This window comes from Oncorhynchus masou, chromosome 28 (genome assembly GCF_036934945.1).
Source record: "Oncorhynchus masou masou isolate Uvic2021 chromosome 28, UVic_Omas_1.1, whole genome shotgun sequence".
In the NCBI taxonomy this organism is placed as follows: Eukaryota; Metazoa; Chordata; class Actinopteri; order Salmoniformes; family Salmonidae; genus Oncorhynchus; species Oncorhynchus masou.
This window is the reverse complement of record NC_088239.1, coordinates 37,978,027-37,997,290: the sequence shown is the minus strand read 5'-3', so window position 1 is coordinate 37,997,290 and position 19,264 is coordinate 37,978,027. Positions and strand designations below refer to the sequence as shown.

The 19,264-nt window shown below is 43.6% G+C and overlaps 1 protein-coding gene across 4 annotated transcripts in view; it reads left to right on the top strand.

Moving 5' to 3' along the window:
* Positions 1 to 8,685, top strand: part of LOC135517552 (MAGUK p55 subfamily member 7-like) — a 260,440-nt gene extending 251,755 nt beyond the window's left edge. For all 4 annotated transcript variants that reach the window (XM_064941965.1, XM_064941964.1, XM_064941963.1 and 1 more), the window contains one exon: positions 4,925 to 8,685. In XM_064941965.1, the coding sequence (XP_064798037.1) occupies positions 4,925 to 5,104 (180 nt within the window). In that variant the 3' untranslated portion in view covers positions 5,105 to 8,685. The remainder of the gene's footprint in view (positions 1 to 4,924) is intronic.
* The last annotated feature ends 10,579 nt before the right edge of the window (positions 8,686 to 19,264 follow it).

Below are 19,264 nucleotides of genomic sequence, written 5' to 3'. Positions count from 1 at the left end.
TGTTTTTTTGTGGGGAGAGTTGACCATAGTGAGCTGATTTGAAGACAACGATAAATGACTACCTGGCGCACCAATAATTTTAGCGAAGCTTCATTGATTGACTATAGTTCTGCCCAATGACCACTGATCTTCTTGAAATCTAGCTGGGTAGATAGCCAATGAGCTGAGGTAAACGCCAGTATGTAATTGTTTGGGGTTTGACCACAATTCCTTTGTTGTAATCGTACGCGCGGGGAACTCCATTTTCGCCTTGACGATCAGAGGGGTTGCTGTAAAGGCTTTTTACGTGCAGCTGTATTTCGGAAAGTTGTAGTTTCAACGATTTCATTGAAGATATTCTGGCGAAAACTTAATGTAAAGCGAAGTCAAACTCTAAAGTAAAAGTGAAAGTGAGACAGATTTTTAGTTTGAGGAATCTTGGAGTGTTATGATTCAAACGAACTGAGGAGCTGTTTCTGCAAGGACCGGACGTACTTCTGGACGGGTAAGTGCTAATGCCGTTTTATGAAATATTAAAATATATATATATTATATATAAAAAATTAAAATATATATATTTTTATATATATATAATGAAATGTGTAGTTTGTGTGTGTGTGTGTGTGTGTGTGTGTGTGTGTGTGTGTGTGTGTGTGTGTGTGTGTGTGTGTGTGTGTGTGTGTGTGTGTGTGTGTGTGTGTGTGTGTGTGTGTGTGTGTGTGTGTGTGTGTGTGTGTGTGTGTGTTGGTTTGTTTGGGTGTGTGTGTGTGAAATCTAGCTGGGTATATAGCTATATATATATATATTCCTTTGTTGTATATCCATTTTTCGCCTTGACGATCAGAGGGGTTGCTGTATATATATTTCGGATAGTATATATATATATATGTTTGCCTATATATACACACAACAATGGCCGGAGTTGAATGGAACACCTTAGTGACTGTTCCCTCTGCTCTATACAATCAATACATATCTGTTTATTTTATGTGATGATAAAAGGCTCATACAATACACATTTCTTTTATGTTTTCTTTCACAGTGATAGCGACTCTGACTGGGAGGCCCAGGTGCCCATCCCCCACTGAAGCGGGTTCATCCAGCCAGACTCCTGCTGTCTCCGGCTCCACAACTACCCCCGCCCGGCCATCTAGAGGTGTGAAGACAGGAACAAAGAAGCGGAGGAAGGGAAGTGAGGAATGACTGTACCTCAGGGCCAAAAGGGCAAAGCATGGAGGCGTCGTTGTGTTCTTTGTCACATGTAGTCCCCCATCACCTGCACCAGTTGTTCAGTTTGCCTCTGCTTTACAGCAGAAAGACTTGGGTACATTTGGGCAACTTGTGTGCGACACCTGGGTGACTTCATGCTAAATGTCATGTAGCTCACCCATTTCTGAAGTTATCAGTCTGAAACGTGTGTTGTCCATCAAAATTATCTCCAGCATCCTATCTGACTGCGTGGCTATTCTAGTACATATGAAAGATGATGCTACAACAATAAAAAACAGAAAACGTATGCTCTTTCTTTCTCTTTTCTTCCACCAGATCTACTGTGTTATATTCTCCTATATTCAATTAACATTTCCAACAACTTCAGAATGTTTGCATTCAAATGATACCAAGAAACTGCATATCCTTGCCTCTGGGGCTGAGCTACAGGCAGTTAGATTTGGGTATGTCTTCAGGCCGAAATTGAGAACAAAAGGTTGCAGCCATAACAGGTTTTAAGCAGTGCCACTTAATATAATGTTTACATACCCTACATTACTCATCTCATATGTATATACTGTACTCGATACCATCTACTGCATCTTGCCTATGCCGTTCTGTACCATCACTCATTCATATATCTTTATGTACATAGTCTTTATCCCTTTACACTTGTGTGTATAAGGTAGCAGTTGTGGAATTGTTAGGTTAGATTACTCATTGGTTACTACTGCATTGTCGGAACTAGAAACACAAGCATTTCGCTACACTCGCATTAACATCTGCTAACCATGTGTATGTGACAAATAAAATTTGATTTGATTTCAGAAGGCCGCTATAGCCTCTCTAACCCTGCCCTGTTCCTTTGTCTGAGGCTGGAATGGATCAGCCCATATAAACATTTCACAGGGCAGTCTAATACCATCAGGAAGGGATGACTGGGCAAGAAATAGGTCCTAAAACGCTAACCTGTTAATAAGTTGTCTAGGGAGCTATGATTAATTAGCATAGCCTGATCCCAGATCTAGTTCTGCTGTCTTGCCAATCTCCATAGTAGTTGCAAAACAGCACAAACATATAAGGGACCAGGCTAGCGGTGGGGTCAGGAGTTATATACACTACATGTCAAAAAGTATGTGGACACCTGCTCGTCGAACATCTCATTCCAAAATCATGGCCATTAATATGGAGTTGGTCCCCCCTTTGCTTCCATGACAGCCTCCAGTCTTCTTGGAGGGATTTCCACTAGATGTTGGAACATTACTGTGGAGACTTGCTTCCATTCAGCCACAAGAGCATTAGTGAGGTCGGGCACTGATGTTGGGCGCTAAGGCCTGGCTTGCAGTCGTTGTTCCAAATCATCCCAAAGGTGTTCGATGGGGGGTTGAGGTCAGGGCTCTGTGCAGACCAGTCAAGTTCTTCCACACCGATCTCGACAAACCATTTCTGTATGGACCTCGCTTTGTGCACGGGGACATTGTCATGCTGAAACAGGAAAGAGCCTTCCCCAAAATGTTGCCACAAAGTTGGAAGCACAGAATCATCTAGAATGTCATTGCTATAGCGTTAAGATTTCCCTTCACTGAAACTAAGGGGCCTAGCCCGAACTATGAAAAACAGCCCCAGACCAATTTTCCACCTCCACCAAACTTTACAGTTGGCACTATGCATTCATGCAGGTAGCGGTCACCATCGCGTATAGTGATCTTAGGCTTTTGTGCGGCTACTCGGCCATGGAAACTATTTCATTAAGCTTTCAACGAATAGTTCTGTGGTGACGTTGCTTCCAGAGGCAGTTTGGAACTTGGTAGTGAACATTGCAACCGAGGACAGACGATTTTTCACGCTGTGTGCTTCAGCCCTCGCCGGTCCCATTCCGTGAGCTTGTGTGGCCTACCACTTCACGGCTGAGCCGTTGTTGCTCCTAGATGTTTCCACTTCACAATAACAGCACTTACAGTTGACCGGGGCAGCTCTAGCAGGGCAGAAATTTGGCGAACTGACTTGTTGGAAAGGTGGCATCCTATGACGTTGCCACGTTGAAAGTCACTGAGCTCTTCAGTCAGTCAATCAATCAAATGTATTTATAAAGCCCTTCTTACATCAGCCGTTGTCACAAAATACTGTACAGAAACCCAGCCTAAAACCCCAAACAGCAAGCAATGCAGGTGTAGAAGCACGGTGGCTTGGTAAAACTCCCTAGAAAGGCCAGAACCTAGGAAGAAACCTGGAGAGGAACCAGGCTATGAGGGGTGGCCAGTCTTCTGGCTGTGCCGGGTAGAAATTATGGCCAAGATGTGCAAATGTTCATAGATGATTAGAAGGGTCAAATAATAATAATCACAGTGGTTGTCGAGGGTGCAAAAGGTCAGCACCTCAGGAGTAGTCGTCAGTTGGCTTTTCATAGCCGATCATTCAGAGTATCTCTACCACTCCTGCTGTCTCTAGAGAGTTGAAAACAGCAGGTCAGGGAACAGGTAGCACGTCCGGTGAACAGGTCAGGGTTCCATAGCCGCAGGCAGAACAGATGAAACTGGAGCAGCAGCACGGCCAGGTGGACTGGGGACAGCAAAGAGTCATCAGGCCAGGTAGTCCTGAGGCATAGTCCTAGGGATCAGGTCCTCTGAGAGAGAGAAAGAAAGATAGAAAGAAAGAACGAGCAAATTAGAGAGTGCATACTTAAATTCACACAGGACATCGGATAAGACAGGAGAAATACTCCAGGTATAACAGACTGACCCTAGCCCCCCGACACATAAACTACTGCAGCATAAATACTGGAGGGGTCGGGAAAGTAAAGCCATTCAGTAAAGTCATTCTACTGCCAGTGTTTGTCTATAGAGATTGCATTTTATACACCTGTCACCTCGACTTCACCTCGATTTTTTTTTACACCTGTCAGCAACGGGAAACGGCCAAATCCACTCATTTGAAGGGGTGTCCACATACTTTTGTATATACAGTAAAGTGTAGCTACAGTAGTAGGTTCATGTGCCCAAGCCATTTCCTTTTCTGAAGGCCTCCCATTTTGAACACACTGTCATTGTCCTGTCACTATGTCCAAAGTGGCATGTATCAATTATGGATCTGTTACTGGTTTTGTCTGTCTCTTTGTCAATCACAGATATGTTTTCTGCTTTTTGGCTTTTTTATTTTATTTTGTATCCGATTGAGGAAATTATGAAAATTCCTTGAGGTTTTGTGTGTAAGGTTTTGTAAAGAGGTCTAGGTGACCTTCAGGGTCAAGCAGCTCTCTGTTTGTGTAATGCAGACGCTGGGAGTCAGGAAGCAAGTGCAGGGGGTGACTTTAATAATAAATAGGACAATACAAAACAAGAGTAGCGTCTGGACATGAGAAACTAATACTGCCTGGGGAAAGAACCAAAGGGAGTGACAGATATAGGGGAGGTAATCATAGAAGTGATGGAGTCCAGGTGAGACGCAGGTGCGCATAACGATGGTGGCAGGTGTGTGTAATAATAAGTAAACAGGCGAAAATGAGCACTAGAGAGGGGGAGCGGAATAAGACATGACAGATTGGGTCATTCTGTCTGTTTATTTGTGTTATATGGCTGTTATGTTTGTGTTTATGTGAATGTCTCACAAACTCATGCCCGTTACTCTTTCTTCATAGGCCATCGACAACAGCTTGACCCTGAGATAAGCAGAAAGTACATTTATTTTTCTCTCAAAACAGACAGTAAAATATCTATTCCATGATATTCTTGTCCAACAGGAGGAGGACTTCCTGGAAATGGTGAGCACCGGACAGCAGATGGAGAGCCAATACGGCCACTTGTTTGAGAAGGTGATCGTCAACGACGACCTGACAGCAGCATTCAGTGAACTGAAGGGGGCTCTGAAGAAGATGGAGACAGACACTCACTGGATACCCATCAGATGGACTCACTCCTGAGAACCACAGAGAGAGAGAGACTTTTTGAGAAAGAAGATTAAAAAGGGAAGGACTTTTTAACAAAGTTGTTAGTATATTTATATATTTTACCCTTATTTCTGCCATGTGTGTGGTGGGCATTGTTGGATAGCAGTGAACTGACTTTATATATTGCACTACCCACAGTTGCTCTGGTCAAGGTACTATGTAGGAAATATGGTGCCATTTTGGGACGAAGCCTGTATCTCTCTCTGGGTCTTCCACTGGGCCCTGTCCAGCTCAGTCAACAGTCAATGCACTGGACATCTTGAGAGTGGGGCTGGTCTGATCTGGTTTTAGACCGCTGCTCTGTCTTCAGATCGCTTTCACTGTGACTGCCAATCAGTGCTGTGCCAGTACGTACTGTAACTACAAGCTCCTTCCTTAGTGTGTTTTTAACATTAGTTTATAGAAAACTGGATTGACAGTGGGCTGTGTTTACATGTACATTTCTGTATGTTACTGCAAAGCCTCAAGAAGAGAATAATGGGGAAAGAGATACAAATAAACATTTTCCTTTCAAGTCTTAAACTCTGCTTCAGTCCAAAAGTTCACCCTTTTCTCTATGTAGTGCACTACTTTTGACCAAGGCCCATAGCAATCTGGTCAAAAATAGTCCACTATATAGGGGTAGGGTGCCATTTCTGATGCACCTTCAAACTCCGATAAACTATGCCCTTGCCGTTTTTAACGCTTCCATAGACGGTTATGCCAAGATGGCAAAGCAAAATGGTACAGTACACTCATCGAAGGGAACAACAGGTGTCATTTTATTTAAGAGAAATGAATATATTTTCATATTTTTCTGCTATTTTACATACCTTTTATAGATGACATATTTCTAACATATTTTTTAAAGAAGCACCATGATACTGTCACTGTATAACCTGAGGTGATTCCTGACGTTACTTTGATGTTGGAAGCCTTCTTTCAAGGCATCAGACAGTGTCTTGTCGTCGTACCTCAAGTTTCCGTGCCCTACTTACACAGAGTGCGTTCTAAACGGCACCCTTATTCCCTATATAGGGATTTAGGACAACGTCTAGGTGTTTTATACTTTTTTATTTAGGAGCTATTTAAAAAGAGATATTTAAACCCTACTTTGAATACTTTACTCATGACGGTGACCAGGCAGCAAAACAATTTGCCAATTAAACTACCAGACATTGGCTTGTCATTTGTAAGTAAAATGTTCTCAATCTAGTATAATTAGGGTGGAGTGGAGGTAGCCTTAATTTATTCTCATAAAACAGGCCTAAAACAAGGAACCTTACAGAGGGCTCCATAGCGCTAATAGATTTACAACAGACCGAAGAAAAAAAAGTAGCTGCTTCTAACTTAACAAGGTTCAGGTTATATAGAGAAAGGTTAGAGTTGCTAGTCCTCCACACTTCTCTTTCAATTTCCCTCCTGTCTCTCTGTCTATCCCTCTACCCTTTCCCTGCTATTCAGTTTCTGTATCCCACGGTTAGGTGGCTAGACTATAAAGTGTATGTTGGATTGTTTGATGAGATCATTTCTGGAGCTATGATGTTGAGGGTTTAAAAACTCTGGTAGCTTTCCCCAAATTGTATGGACAGTTACCAGAATTTTGCAACCCTGATCATGTCTGATCTTCAAAGAATCCCTACACAAATGGGAGGTTCATTCGGCTTCCTCTCGACATTTCATACAGTTCCTCCTGTATAGGGTAGCAATTATTTAGATTTTTTTCATTCCTTGGTTTTCCAGGATTCCTGGTTGGAATATTCCTGGAATCAGGAGGGAATTACCAGGAGATCCTCGAATCCTTACCGGAATTCTCCAACCCAACTCCTGTAGTCTGCGTATAGGCCCTGCTGGGTGCAGTGACCTCACGAGCGGTGACCTCATGTTCTCTCTTCCCAAGTTTTCACACTTACACCACCAACCATAGGTGTTAGTTAGTTAGCTCCGTTTCCAGCTAAGGTCATGAAGAGGCACCACAGCTATCTCTCTCTCGGTCTGGTGTCTGTTTTCTCTTTTAAAGCTGTTCTCTCTGACTCTCTCTCTGTCTGGTGTCTGTTTTCTCTTTTAAAGCTGTTCTCTCTCTCTCTCGGTCTGGTGTCTGTTTTCTCTTTTAAAGCTGTTCTCTCTGACTCTCTCTCTGTCTGGTGTCTGTTTTCTCTTTTAAAGCTGTTCTCTCTCTCTCTCTCGGTCTGGTGTCTGTTTTCTCTTTTAAAGCTGTTCTCTCTGACTCTCTCTCTGTCTGGTGTCTGTTTTCTCTTTTAAAGCTGTTCTCTCTCTCTCTCTCTCTCTCTGTCTGGTGTCTGGTTTCTCTTTTAAAGCTGTTCTCTCTGTCTGGTGTCTGGTTTCTCTTTTAAAGCTGTTCTCTCTCGCGCTCTCTCTCTGTCTGGTGTCTGTTTTCTCTTTTAAAGCTGTTCACTCTCTCTGTCTGGTGTCTGTTTTCTATTTGAAAGCTGTTCTCTCTCTCTCTGTCTGGTGTCTGTTTTCTTTTTTAAAGCTGTTCTCTCTCTCTCTCTCTCTCTCTGTCTGGTGTCTGTTTTCTCTTTTAAAGCTGTTCACTCTCTCTGTCTGGTGTCTGTTTTCTATTTGAAAGCTGTTCTCTCTCTCTCTGTCTGGTGTCTGTTTTCTTTTTTAAAGCTGTTCTCTCTCTCTCTCTCTCTCTCTGTCTGGTGTCTGTTTTCTTTTTTAATGCTGTTCTCTCTCTCTCTTTTTTTTCTTTTATCCCTTAATTTTTATTGATCAAAAAATGTCTTTATATCACAGGTGTGCCTGTTTAGTTTTTTTCTGATTATCAAGCTTATTTAAAAAGATATTTTTGTTTCAGGTTAAGCCACTAGAATACCATGTTTATCTACACTTCCGGTTTAACCCTTAAGTTTTCCCATCATTTTATTACATGTTCATGTAATGTTAGGTTCATAATTACCCTCTAGCCATCCATATCATTGATCGGAATCAGAAGTTCAGTCTGTGAGGGTATTTTTCTTCAGACTGAATATGAAATATTTTATTTGGCAAGTTGTAAGAGTTTTCTTTTTATTTGTACATTTTATATTAAAATATTCAACCAAATGTGTACTTTTTAAGATGTTAATAAGTATGGCAAGTGAACGATGATTGTAGTCGTGAGAGAATTTTCCTCTCATAACAGTGATATGGGACACTTGGGGTTGTTAGAATCGTGTGTCTAGAATGTGTTTCTGAGCCCTTGAGTGCCATTTAGCTCAACTTTCACTCGCGCCGATGAAGAAGAAAAACACCTTCACAGAGACACTTTGAGTGCACACTTGTGTAAATAGAACTCAGATGCTATGTCCAAAATGGAACCTGATTCCCTTTATAGTGCACTACTTTTCACCAGGGCCCATAAGTAATGCGCTATGTAGGGAATAAGGTGCCATTTGGGATGGAACCTCACATTCACATCTTTCATCTGTAGATGTCTGATTTCCTCAGAGAGCAGTGATCATTGCTAATTTATTTATCATCTAAGCAATTACTGTCGTAGACAGCTCTGCTGTGTTGACATCCTAGCCTCAGAGAGATCATTGATATCAATCAATCAATCATCACCTGAATGAGCGCTCTGAGTTGAGTAGGGTCCCGGGGTGAGGACTGAAACCTGTGTCTATATATCTGTCTATTTGTTGAAACTTGAGGCCTGCAGTGTTGCCTAATTAAACAATGTTTTGTTGTCTAATGGGCCAAATGACTAACTCAGGTGTCACTGACTGGGCCTGGCCCTTCAAACACAATGGCTTTAGTATAGCAGAAGGGGATCTGGAGAAGTCCTAAGGCTACATTCAAAAACGGCACCCTATTCCCTACTGTACATAGTGCACTACTTTTGGCCAGAGCCTTGGTCAAAAGTTATTATATGGTATAGGGTGCCATTTGGGACAAGGGCTCAGATTGTCTGAGTGGCACTCCGAAAAATGCTTGATGACGATCCAAAACAAACCCTTCTGCCCAAGACAGGTGGCCTCAGTAACCTTCACATTCCCTCTGTTCCACAGAGCTCACATTGATGGCTGCCGTGTGGTGCAGGGCAGGAGTTCACAGGCCCAGGCAGGGAGGGAGGGATGAGGAGGAGGAGAAGAGAGGGGGGTGAGGAGTGGAGCAGGACAGGAGTTTGCAGGGAGGGATAAGGAGGTGAGGAAAGGGGGAGGTAGGGAGGACAGGAGTTTACAGGCTAAGATAGGAAATGAGGGTTGATGAGAGGGAGATAGAGGGAAGGATGAGGAGCAGGAAAGAGGTGGCTGGGAACAGGCCGGGAGGGAGTGGTGTGGAAAGGAGAGGAGGGAGCAGGGAGGAGAGTGGGGGAAGGTCAGGGAGAGGTAATGGCACTCTGTGAGGAGGCCAAGGGGAAGGGTTTCACTCTCCTCTTCCCCTTAATTGGGATTAAGGAGTGATGTGGGACTCACTCACTTACACGCCGTGCTCCACAGTACCAGTGTGTCCCAAATGGTACCCTATTCCCTTTATAGTGCACTCACTTACTCGCCGTGCTCCACAGTACTTGTGTGTCCCAAATGGTACCCTATATAGTGCACTACTTTTGACCATGGTCCAAAGGGTAGTAATAGTAGTGCACTATAAAGGGAATAGGGTGCCATTTTGAGCGCACAACTGTAAGTGGGGACATGAGAAGGAGCTGGAGCTGGCCCGACATGCCAGGCTTTTAGAGGTAAGAAAGAGAGAGGGAGGGACACAGAGGGAGAGAGGGAGGAAGACAGATTTCCACTTGGGTTTTACCTTCCAAAAGCCATCAAGCTCAATGATCCATATTTAACACAAGAAAAATACTGCCTCACATCGTCCCCCGGGGGTGGGAAACCAGAGCCGTGGGAACGTGGGCCGAGTGACAGGTAAGAAAAGGTTGTAGAGCTTCTAAGTGAGCGCTGAATTTCCCTCCACGTCATAACAGCCATGTTATCGGTGCTCACTGTCTGGGCTGCATCCCAAATGGCACCCTATATTTTCCCTTTATAGTGCACTACTTTTGACCAGGGCTCATTTGGGATGCAAACTGTGTTTGGGGATTGCTGGCTGGGTGTCCTGGGTAAAGGTGTCTTCCCAGCCTCCAATGAGCCACAGTGACTGGAGTCACTTCCATCTCCACTCTCCTGTCCTCTCTGGTTTAGTTCTTCTCTGAACAGCTCACACAGGATTTGTCCCAATATAGGGCCCGATTCTGACCCGAGTTAAGCGCACGTGTAAATGGAATGTATTTCCCATTTTATGCACTTTTCTCTATGTGTATTATGACGAACTTAAACATGAGAATAGCGTGCTTTTCACCCACTATTCATTTTGGGTGGAGATCGAATAAATGAAGATGTGGCTGAGGTGTGTACAGATATGCTGTATTCTGACTTTGACTTAATTACCCAATAATTCCACCACCTTTACGCATGAAGAATCCATGAAGAAGTTCCAGCGAACGTACTGGTTCCAAGTAGAAAAACCATCTACTTTTGTCAGATAGAAATAACACCATTGTCCATGCACTTTAATTGACATATTTATAAGAGATATTGATTAGAGATAGGTAAATGAGTAATCCATTTGGATAAGGGAATTGTAAATACACTACATTACCAAAAGTATGTGGACACCTGCTCGTCGAACATCTCATTCCAAAATCATGGGCATTAATATGGAGTTGGTCCTCTCTTTGCTTCTATAACAGCCTCCAGTCTTCTGGGAAGGCTTTCCACTAAATGTTGGAACATTGCTGCTGGGGACATGCTTCCATTCAGCCACAAGAGCATTAGTGAGGTCAGGCACTGATGTTTGGCACTAAGGCCTGGCTCACAGTCAGCGTTCCAATTCATCCCAAAGGTGTTCTATGGGGTTGAGGTCAGAGCTCTGTGCAGTTTAGTTCTTTCACACTGATCTTGGTAAACCATTTCTGTATGGACCTCGCTGAAGCAGGAAAGGGCCTTCCCCAAACTCTTTCCACAAAGTTGGAAGCACAGAATCGTCTAGAATGTCATTGTATTCTGTTACGTTATTTCCCTTCAATGGAACTAAGGGGCCTAGCCTTAACAATGAAAACAGCCCCAGACTATTATTCCTCCTCCACCAAACTTTACAGTTGGCACTATGCGGTGGTGGCAGGTAGTGTTCGCCAAACCCAGATTAGTCCACCAGACTGCCATATGGTGATTCATCACTCCAGGGAACGCATTTCCACTGCTGCAGAGTCCAATGGAGTTGAGCTTTAGACCACTCCAGCCGACCCTTGGCATTGCGTATGGTGATCTGAGGCTTGTGTGCGGCCATGGAAACCCATTTCATGAAACTCCCGACAAACAGATCTTGTGCTGAACAAAGACATGTAATGCACAATAATGTCAAATGTTATGGAGTGTCGGCTTGGTGTGTCATGACCAAGCCGTAATGTCACAGTTTGATGGCACCTGGTTGTGTCATGGCACAATACTTGGTTGTGTCATGGCACAATGCTTGGTTGTGTCATGTCACAATACTTGGTTGTGTCATGGCACAATACTTGGTTGTGACATGGCGCAATACTTGGTTGTGTCATGGCACAATACTTGGTTGTGTCATGTCACAATACTTGGTTGTGTCATGTCACAATACTTGGTTGTGTCATGGCACAATACTTGCTTGTGTCATGTCACAATACTTGGTTCTGTCATGGCACAATACTTGGTTGTGTCATGTCACAATACTTGGTTGTGTCATCACGAAGTTCCGTGGTTAGTGCAAGCAATAGACAAGAGTATAGCCTACTATTGTACATTATTGTCATTATTACTGTGTAAGTCTATGTACACAATACTTCCAACATTACCATGGGTTAAAGAACTGAATGTGGCATATTTCTAAATGAGTTAAACTACCGTTTAAACTACCATCAAAAGACTGCGTAAAGTCTATTCATAAATACTTTGTTAACCCTAAATAATCTACAAGATCAGAGTATTTTTTCTCTCCCAATATTTGCTCAAACGGAGATGAATATGCACGTATTTAGATGGCTTTCTTAAATGTACCCCTAATATTCTGAACCCGTACTCTCGATATATTCTATTGTCTGTCCACAAAATTCAAACTAGAAGCTACACCATATTTAAAGGGATGGCTTAAGATAAATGTACTGAAAACCCTATTGAATGAAAACTCTGTACTGAAAACCCTATGAATGAAAACTCCACAAGAAAATCTCTTGGCCACTAAGTGGGAAGGTTTTCAGCAGTCGAATTACATTTATTCAGTGTGTTCAAGGGACGCCTGCAAGGCTTGTTTACGCACCTTCATAACAGTCTGAATACCAACTACTGAGAAGTGTGTAGGAAAGGCGTGCTTAAAAAAGGAATAATTTTAGAAGTCGAAATCAGGCCCATATTGCACAACTTTTGACCAGGCTCATAAGGCTCTGGTCAAAAGCAACACTGTGTTGGGAATAACGTGCCACATCAGACACATGCATGATCCTCAGCTCGCTTTCAGTCTACAGCACAGTGTTTTTGTTACCTCCACTACCTCACCCATTGTGTTTCATCCCATGTGTTTATTTGACCATGTCCAAATTTGAGTGTTTCAGACCTCTTGCTCGTTCGAGTATGTTTTGATAACACCCAAAATATTGTACATGAGGGTGATGGGTTCCATGTGACATTCCAAGAGTTCTCTTCATCACAATAACGTTGTATCTGATATTCCTGACACTCATGACACCACATGGATGGTTGTGACTGACACACCTTTTTCTCTCCCATCACACTGACATGCAAGAGGTAGTCAGTCCTCTGCTCACGCCTTGCAGGGGCCTTATGGGGAAAGAGAAACGCCACTCTCTGTCGGACGTTAGTCTGTCGGTGCTAGGCCCAAAATGTTGCATCCGCTTGAAGCCATCGTGTTCCACACACACAGAAAACCATGAAGACAGAAACACATGTTCCCACTATTAGGTTTCTCCCACAGTGCCACAGACAATCAGGGAACTGATCTCCCTCTTTCTCTCACTCTCTCTTGCCTTCAATCACATGAAACAGGGATGATTTGACAGATGACGATATCACAGTGATCAATGAATTGTGAATTGTGTGTTTTAAAGGTCAATAAATGTCATATTAGTCCCGGACTGATTAAAGAAAACAAACCTTCCTCTTCCTCCTCTCTACCTGGTCCTTGGAGAGCAGCTATAGTTGTGTGATTATGAACCATGTACAGCCCAAGCCCATGCAGCAATGGTTTCTCCAGTTATGACATTAATGTGACTTTGAGAGCTCACAGAATGAAAGAGCTGCTGTACTTTTTTCCTTGTTTCCTCATCCCTCTCTCTCTCTAATGGTTTAGCCGAGCAGAGCAGAGAGCAGCTTAAGGAGTACACTGGATGTATAGCATTAAATGCTCACCTTTTATCTCTGATTCACAAGATTAATGTTGAGCTCCGCAGGGCCTTCAGTACGTTTTCATGATTCGCTCTCCTTGTGCCTTTTTGATGTATTTATTTTCATGTAAATACATTCCCATATTAACTGGGTCCTTTGTTTGGAGGGAGAGGGCCAGAGCCAGGCTATAACGGGGCAGAGAGAGAGAGAGATAGAGGGAGAGGAGGAGCCAAACAGATGAACAGGAGATTGTTGTGGAAAAGCCAGACAGCCATAATAGCGAGGCACAGTGACATGTCAGAGAGGTTTCTATAGTGGTCCCTCTGATTCCTTTCGGAGACCATTAAAGCGAACTGACTCACCCTCCCCTGTCTCGATATTACACTCCGATTGGTTTGATTTAATGCTCTAAATTACAACGTCAGGGCCAATATCCTGAACCCTGCTTTACGTTCGCTTCATGACAAATTGTACGTCATGCGCATCAGAGGGGGGAGGGGAGGAATATCAGATATATTTCATAAAGGTTATCTTCTTAAAGTAACCATTCTCTCCCTCTTTCTCCCTGTCTCTCACCTCTCTCTCTCTCTGTCCTTCTGTTCTCCCCCTCCTTCTGTTTATCTCTCTCTCTCTCTCTCAATAGTAGCCGTTCAATCCCGCTCTGTCCCTCTCTATGTCTCTCTCTCTCTCTCTCTCTCTCTCTCTCTCTCTCTCTATGTCTCTCTCGCTCTCTCTCTCCCTCTCTCTCTCTATGTCTCCCTATCTCTCTCTCTCTCTCTCTCTCTCTCTCTCTCTCTCTTTCTCAATAGTAGCCCGTTCAATCCCTCTCTGTCCCTGCTTTCATGTTGGGATCCGGCCCATCACCATCCCTTGGCCTTCGCAGGCTTTACTTCTCTGTAAATGCTCTTGACTGGAGGGAGAGTTCCAACCAGGCCGTGTCCTTAATGGAGCCCTGGTCAAAAGTAGAGCACTATATAGTGAATAGGGTGCCATTTGGGACACATCCCCAGTCTGCTCCAGTGCTGGCTAGGGCTTCCGCCCACCCTGTCTCTTTCTTTTGCTAATTAACAACACATTACCTCATGTCTGTAGGCAAAGGTCTTCAGGCCCTGTTACCTTGAGCTGTATTACTCAATTACACACAGAGCCTGGAGAACGTAGGGGAGAGGAGAGGAGTGAACAAGGGATGCCCTTCATACCGCTGAATGGCAATGTCCGAAATGGCACCCGATTCCCTACATAGTGTTCTACTTTTGACCACAACCCTATGGGCCCTGGTCAGAAGTAGTGCACAGCTGCCATTTGGGAAGCAAGCCCTTGTCTAGGAGTGAGTGTACAAACCCCTGATGAGAATTATAACAACATACTGAGCTGAGGCTCGCTCTAATACCCATAGCATGGACCAGTCACCAGGTCATTAATGCTGGGTGGCATATGTATACATTAGGGCTGCATCTCAAATGGCACCCTATTCCATAAATAGTGCACTATTTTTTTACCAGGGTCCTATGGGCCCTAGTCAAAACTAGTGCACTTTATAGGGAATAGGGTTCCATTTTGGACACGTCCTCTGTATGTATTGCCTGTAAAGGCTGTGCAGGTTAAGGTTGGAGAGAGGCCCCCTGTGTGATGTGAAAATGACAGCAAGGGGGGAAAGTTCAGGGGGAGGGGTCCATCGTTAGTTGTAGTGGAAATTCCTCTGACGTGTGGAGGTAAAACAAGGTAGAGGGGCCGAGGCTGTGTGATCGCATTGACTATGTTACGGCGCCGCAAAGCTGTCCACCTGTATTTTCCTAAACTTTCGCTGTGCTGTTCCCCAGAGACTTGTCGACCCCTCTGTACCCAGTTTTTCATTATTCAGCCTGAAACTGTCATGTTTAATGTTAGAGGTATGGAGGTCGAGACTGCCCTAGTGAAATTAGCACAGTCGCTGTGGTGTTGTGAAGGGGAAATAGACTACAGTTGAAGTCGGAGGTTTACGTACACCTTAGCCAAATACATTTAAACTCAGTTTTTCACAATTCCTGACATTTAATCCTGGTAAATTTCTCTGTTTTTAGGTCAGTTAGGATTATTTATTTTAAGAATGTGAAATGTCAGAATAATAGTAGAGAGAAGGATTTATTTCAGCTTTTATTTCTTTCATTACATTCCCAGTGGGTCAGAAGTTTACATACACTCAATTAGTATTAGGCAGCATTGCCTAACTTGGGTCAAACGTTCCAGGTAGCCTTGGCCCATTTTGGCTCATTCCTCCTGACAGAGCTGGTGTAACTGAGTCAGGTTTGTAGACCTCCTCGCACACGCTTTTTCAGTTGAGGTCAGGGCTTTGTGATGGCCACTTCCATACCTTGACTTTGCTGTCCTTAGGCCATTTTGCCACAAATTTGGAAGTATGCTTGGGGTCATTGTCAATTTGGAAGACCCATTTGCAACCAAGCTGTAACTTCCTGACTGATGTCTTGAGATGTTGCTTCAATATATCCACATCATTTTCTTCCCTTGTGATGCCATCTATTTTTTGAATTGCACCAGTCCCTCCTGCAGCATAGCACCCCCACAACATGATGCTCCCTACCCCGTGCTTCACGGTTGGGATGGTGTTCTTCGGCTTGCAAGCCTCCCACTTTTTCCTCCAAGCATAACAATCGTCATTATGACCAAACAGTTCTATTTTTGTTTCATCAGACCAGAGGACATTTCTCCAAAAAGTATGATCTTTAGCCCCATGTGCAATTGCAAACTGTAGTCTGGCTTTTTAATGTCGGTTTTGGAGCAGTGACTTCTTCCTTGCTGAGCGGCCTCTCAGCTTATATCAATATAGGAATTGTTTTTACCGTGGATATAGATAATTTTGTACCTGTTTCCTCCAGCATCTTCACAAGGTACTTTGCTGTTCTTCTGGGATTGATTTGCACTTTTTGCACCAAAGTGCGTTAATCTCTAGGAGGCAGAATACGTCTCCTTCTTGAGTGGTATGACGGCTGCGTGGTCCCATGGTGTTTATACTTGCTTACTATTGTTGGTACAGATAAATGGTACCTTCTGGCGTTTGGAAATTGCTCCCAAGAATGAACCAGACTTGTAGAGGTCAACAGTTATTTTTCTGAGATCTTATTTGATTTATTTTGATTTTCCCATGATGTCAAGCAAAGAGCCACTGAGTTTGAAGGTAGGCCTTAAAGTATATCCACAGTTACACCTCCAATTGATTCAAATGACGTCAGTTAGCCTATCAGAAGCTGTTAAACCCATGACATAATTTTCTGGAGTTTTCCAAGCTGTTTAAAGGCGCAGTCAACTTAGTGTATGTTGACTTCTGACCCACTGGAATTGTAAAACAGTGAATTATAAGTGAAATAATCTGTCTGCAAACAATTGTTGGAAAAATTACTTGCGTCATGCACAAAATAGATGTCATAACCGACTTACCAAAACTATAGTTTGTTAACAAGAAATGTGTGGAGTGGTTGAAAAATGTGTTTTAATGACTCCAACCTAAGTGTATGTAAACTTCCGAGTTCAACTGTTTATGTGTATAGGTACATTTTTCAACTCAGCAAAAAAAGAAACATCCTCTCAATGTCAACTGCGTTTTATTTTCAGCAAACTTAACATAAATATTTGTATGAACATAATAATATTCAACAACAGACATAAACTGAACAAGTTCCACAAACATGTGACTAACAGAAATGGAATAATGTGTCCCTGAACAAAGGGGGGGTCAAAATCAAAAGTAACAGTCAGTATCTGGTGTGGCCACCAGCTGCGTTAAGTACTGCAGTGCATCTCCTCCTCGTGGACTGCACCAGATTTGCCAGTTCTTGCTGTGAGATGTTACACCATTCTTCCACCAAGGCACCTGCATGTTCCCGGACATTTCTGGAGGGAATAGCCCTAGCCGCCACCCTACAATCCAACAGGTCCCAGACGTGCTCAATGGGATTGAGATCCGGGCTCTTCGCTGGCCATGGCAGAACACTGACATTCCTGTCTTGCAGGAAATCACTCACAGAACGAGCAGTATGGCTGGTGGCATTGTCATGCTGGAGGGTCATGTCAGGATGAGCCATCAGGAAGGGTACCACATGAGGGAGGAGGATGTCTTCCCTGCAACGCACAGCATTCAGATTGCCTGCAATGACATCAAGCTCAGTCCGATGATGCTGTGACACACCGCCCCAGACCATGACGGACCCTCCACCTTCAAATCGATCCTGCTCCAGAACACAGGCCTCGGTGTAACTGTAACGGCCGTTGGTGGAAGAAGGTGAGGACCAAGGTGCAGCGTGGTAAGTGTTCATAATTTTAATGGTAAAACTGTACACCATAAAACAAGCAATAAAAGAACAATCGAAACAGCTCTGTCAGGTGCAAAACACACTAAACAGAAAATAACTACCCACAAACACAGGTGGGAACAGGCTACCTAAGTATGGTTCTCAAGCAGAGACAACGATTGACAGCTGCCTCTGATTGGGAACCATACCAGGCCAAACACATAGAAATACAACACTCAGAACAAAACATAGAATGCCCACCCCAAGTCACGCCCTGACCAAACCAAAATAGAGACATAAAAAAAGGAACTAAAGTCAGGACGTGACAGTAACGCTCATTCCTTCGACGATAAACGTGAATCCAACCATCACCCCTGGTGAGACAAACAGCGACTCGTCAGTGAAGAGCACTTTTTGCCAGTCCTGTCTGGTCCAGTGACGGTGGGTTTGTGCCCATAGGCGATGTTGTTGCCAGTGATGTCTAGTGAACGATCTACTTTACAACAGGCCTACAAGCCCTCAGTCCAACCCCTCTCGGCCTATTATGGACAGTATGAGCACTGATGGAGGGATTGTGCGTTCCTGGTGTACCTCGGGCAGTTGTTGTTGCCATCCTATACCTGTCCAGCAGGTGTGACATTCGGATGTACCGATCCTGTGCAGGTGTTGTTACACGTGGTCTGCCACTGCGAGGATGATCAGCTGTCCATCCTGTCTCCCTGTAGTGCTGTCTTAGTCGTCTCACAGTACGGACATTGCAATTTATTGCCCTGGCCACATAGGCAGTCCTCATGCCTCCTTGCAGCATGCCTAAGGCACGTTCAAGTAGATGAGCAGGGACCCTGGGCATCTTTCTTTTGGTGTTTTTCAGTCAGGACACTAAAGAGGCCTTTCTACTAAGTTTTCATAACTGTGACCTTAATTGCCTACCATCTGTAAGCTGTTAGTGTCTTAAAACATCTCTAGCGTAGGGGGCAGCATTCGGAATTTTGGATGAAAAGCATGCCTAAATTAAACTGCCTGCTACTCGAGCCCAGAATAAATTATATGGTAGATTGGATAGAAAACACTCTAAAGTTTCAAAAACTGTTAAAATTGTGTCTGTGAGTATAACAGAACTGATTTGGCAGGCGAAAACCTGAGAAAAATCCATTCAGGAAGTAAGTTGTTTTTTGGTTTTCTAGTTTTCTATTCAATGCCATTACGGTTTCCATTGACTTAGGACTCAAATTGCAGTTCCTATGCCTTCCACTAGATGTCATCAGTCTTTAGAAGTTGTTTCAGGCTTGTATTCTGAAAAATTAGGGAGTAAGAGCAGTCTGAATGAGTGGACCCTGCCGTGTCACAGAGCTTTTTCATGCCCGCGACCGAGAGAGTGCCTTTCTTGTTTACCTTTTATATTGACAACGTTATTGTCCGGTTGAAATATTATCTATTATTTAGGCTAAAAACAACCCGAGGATTGAATATTAACATCGTTTGACATGTTTCTATGAACTTTACGGATA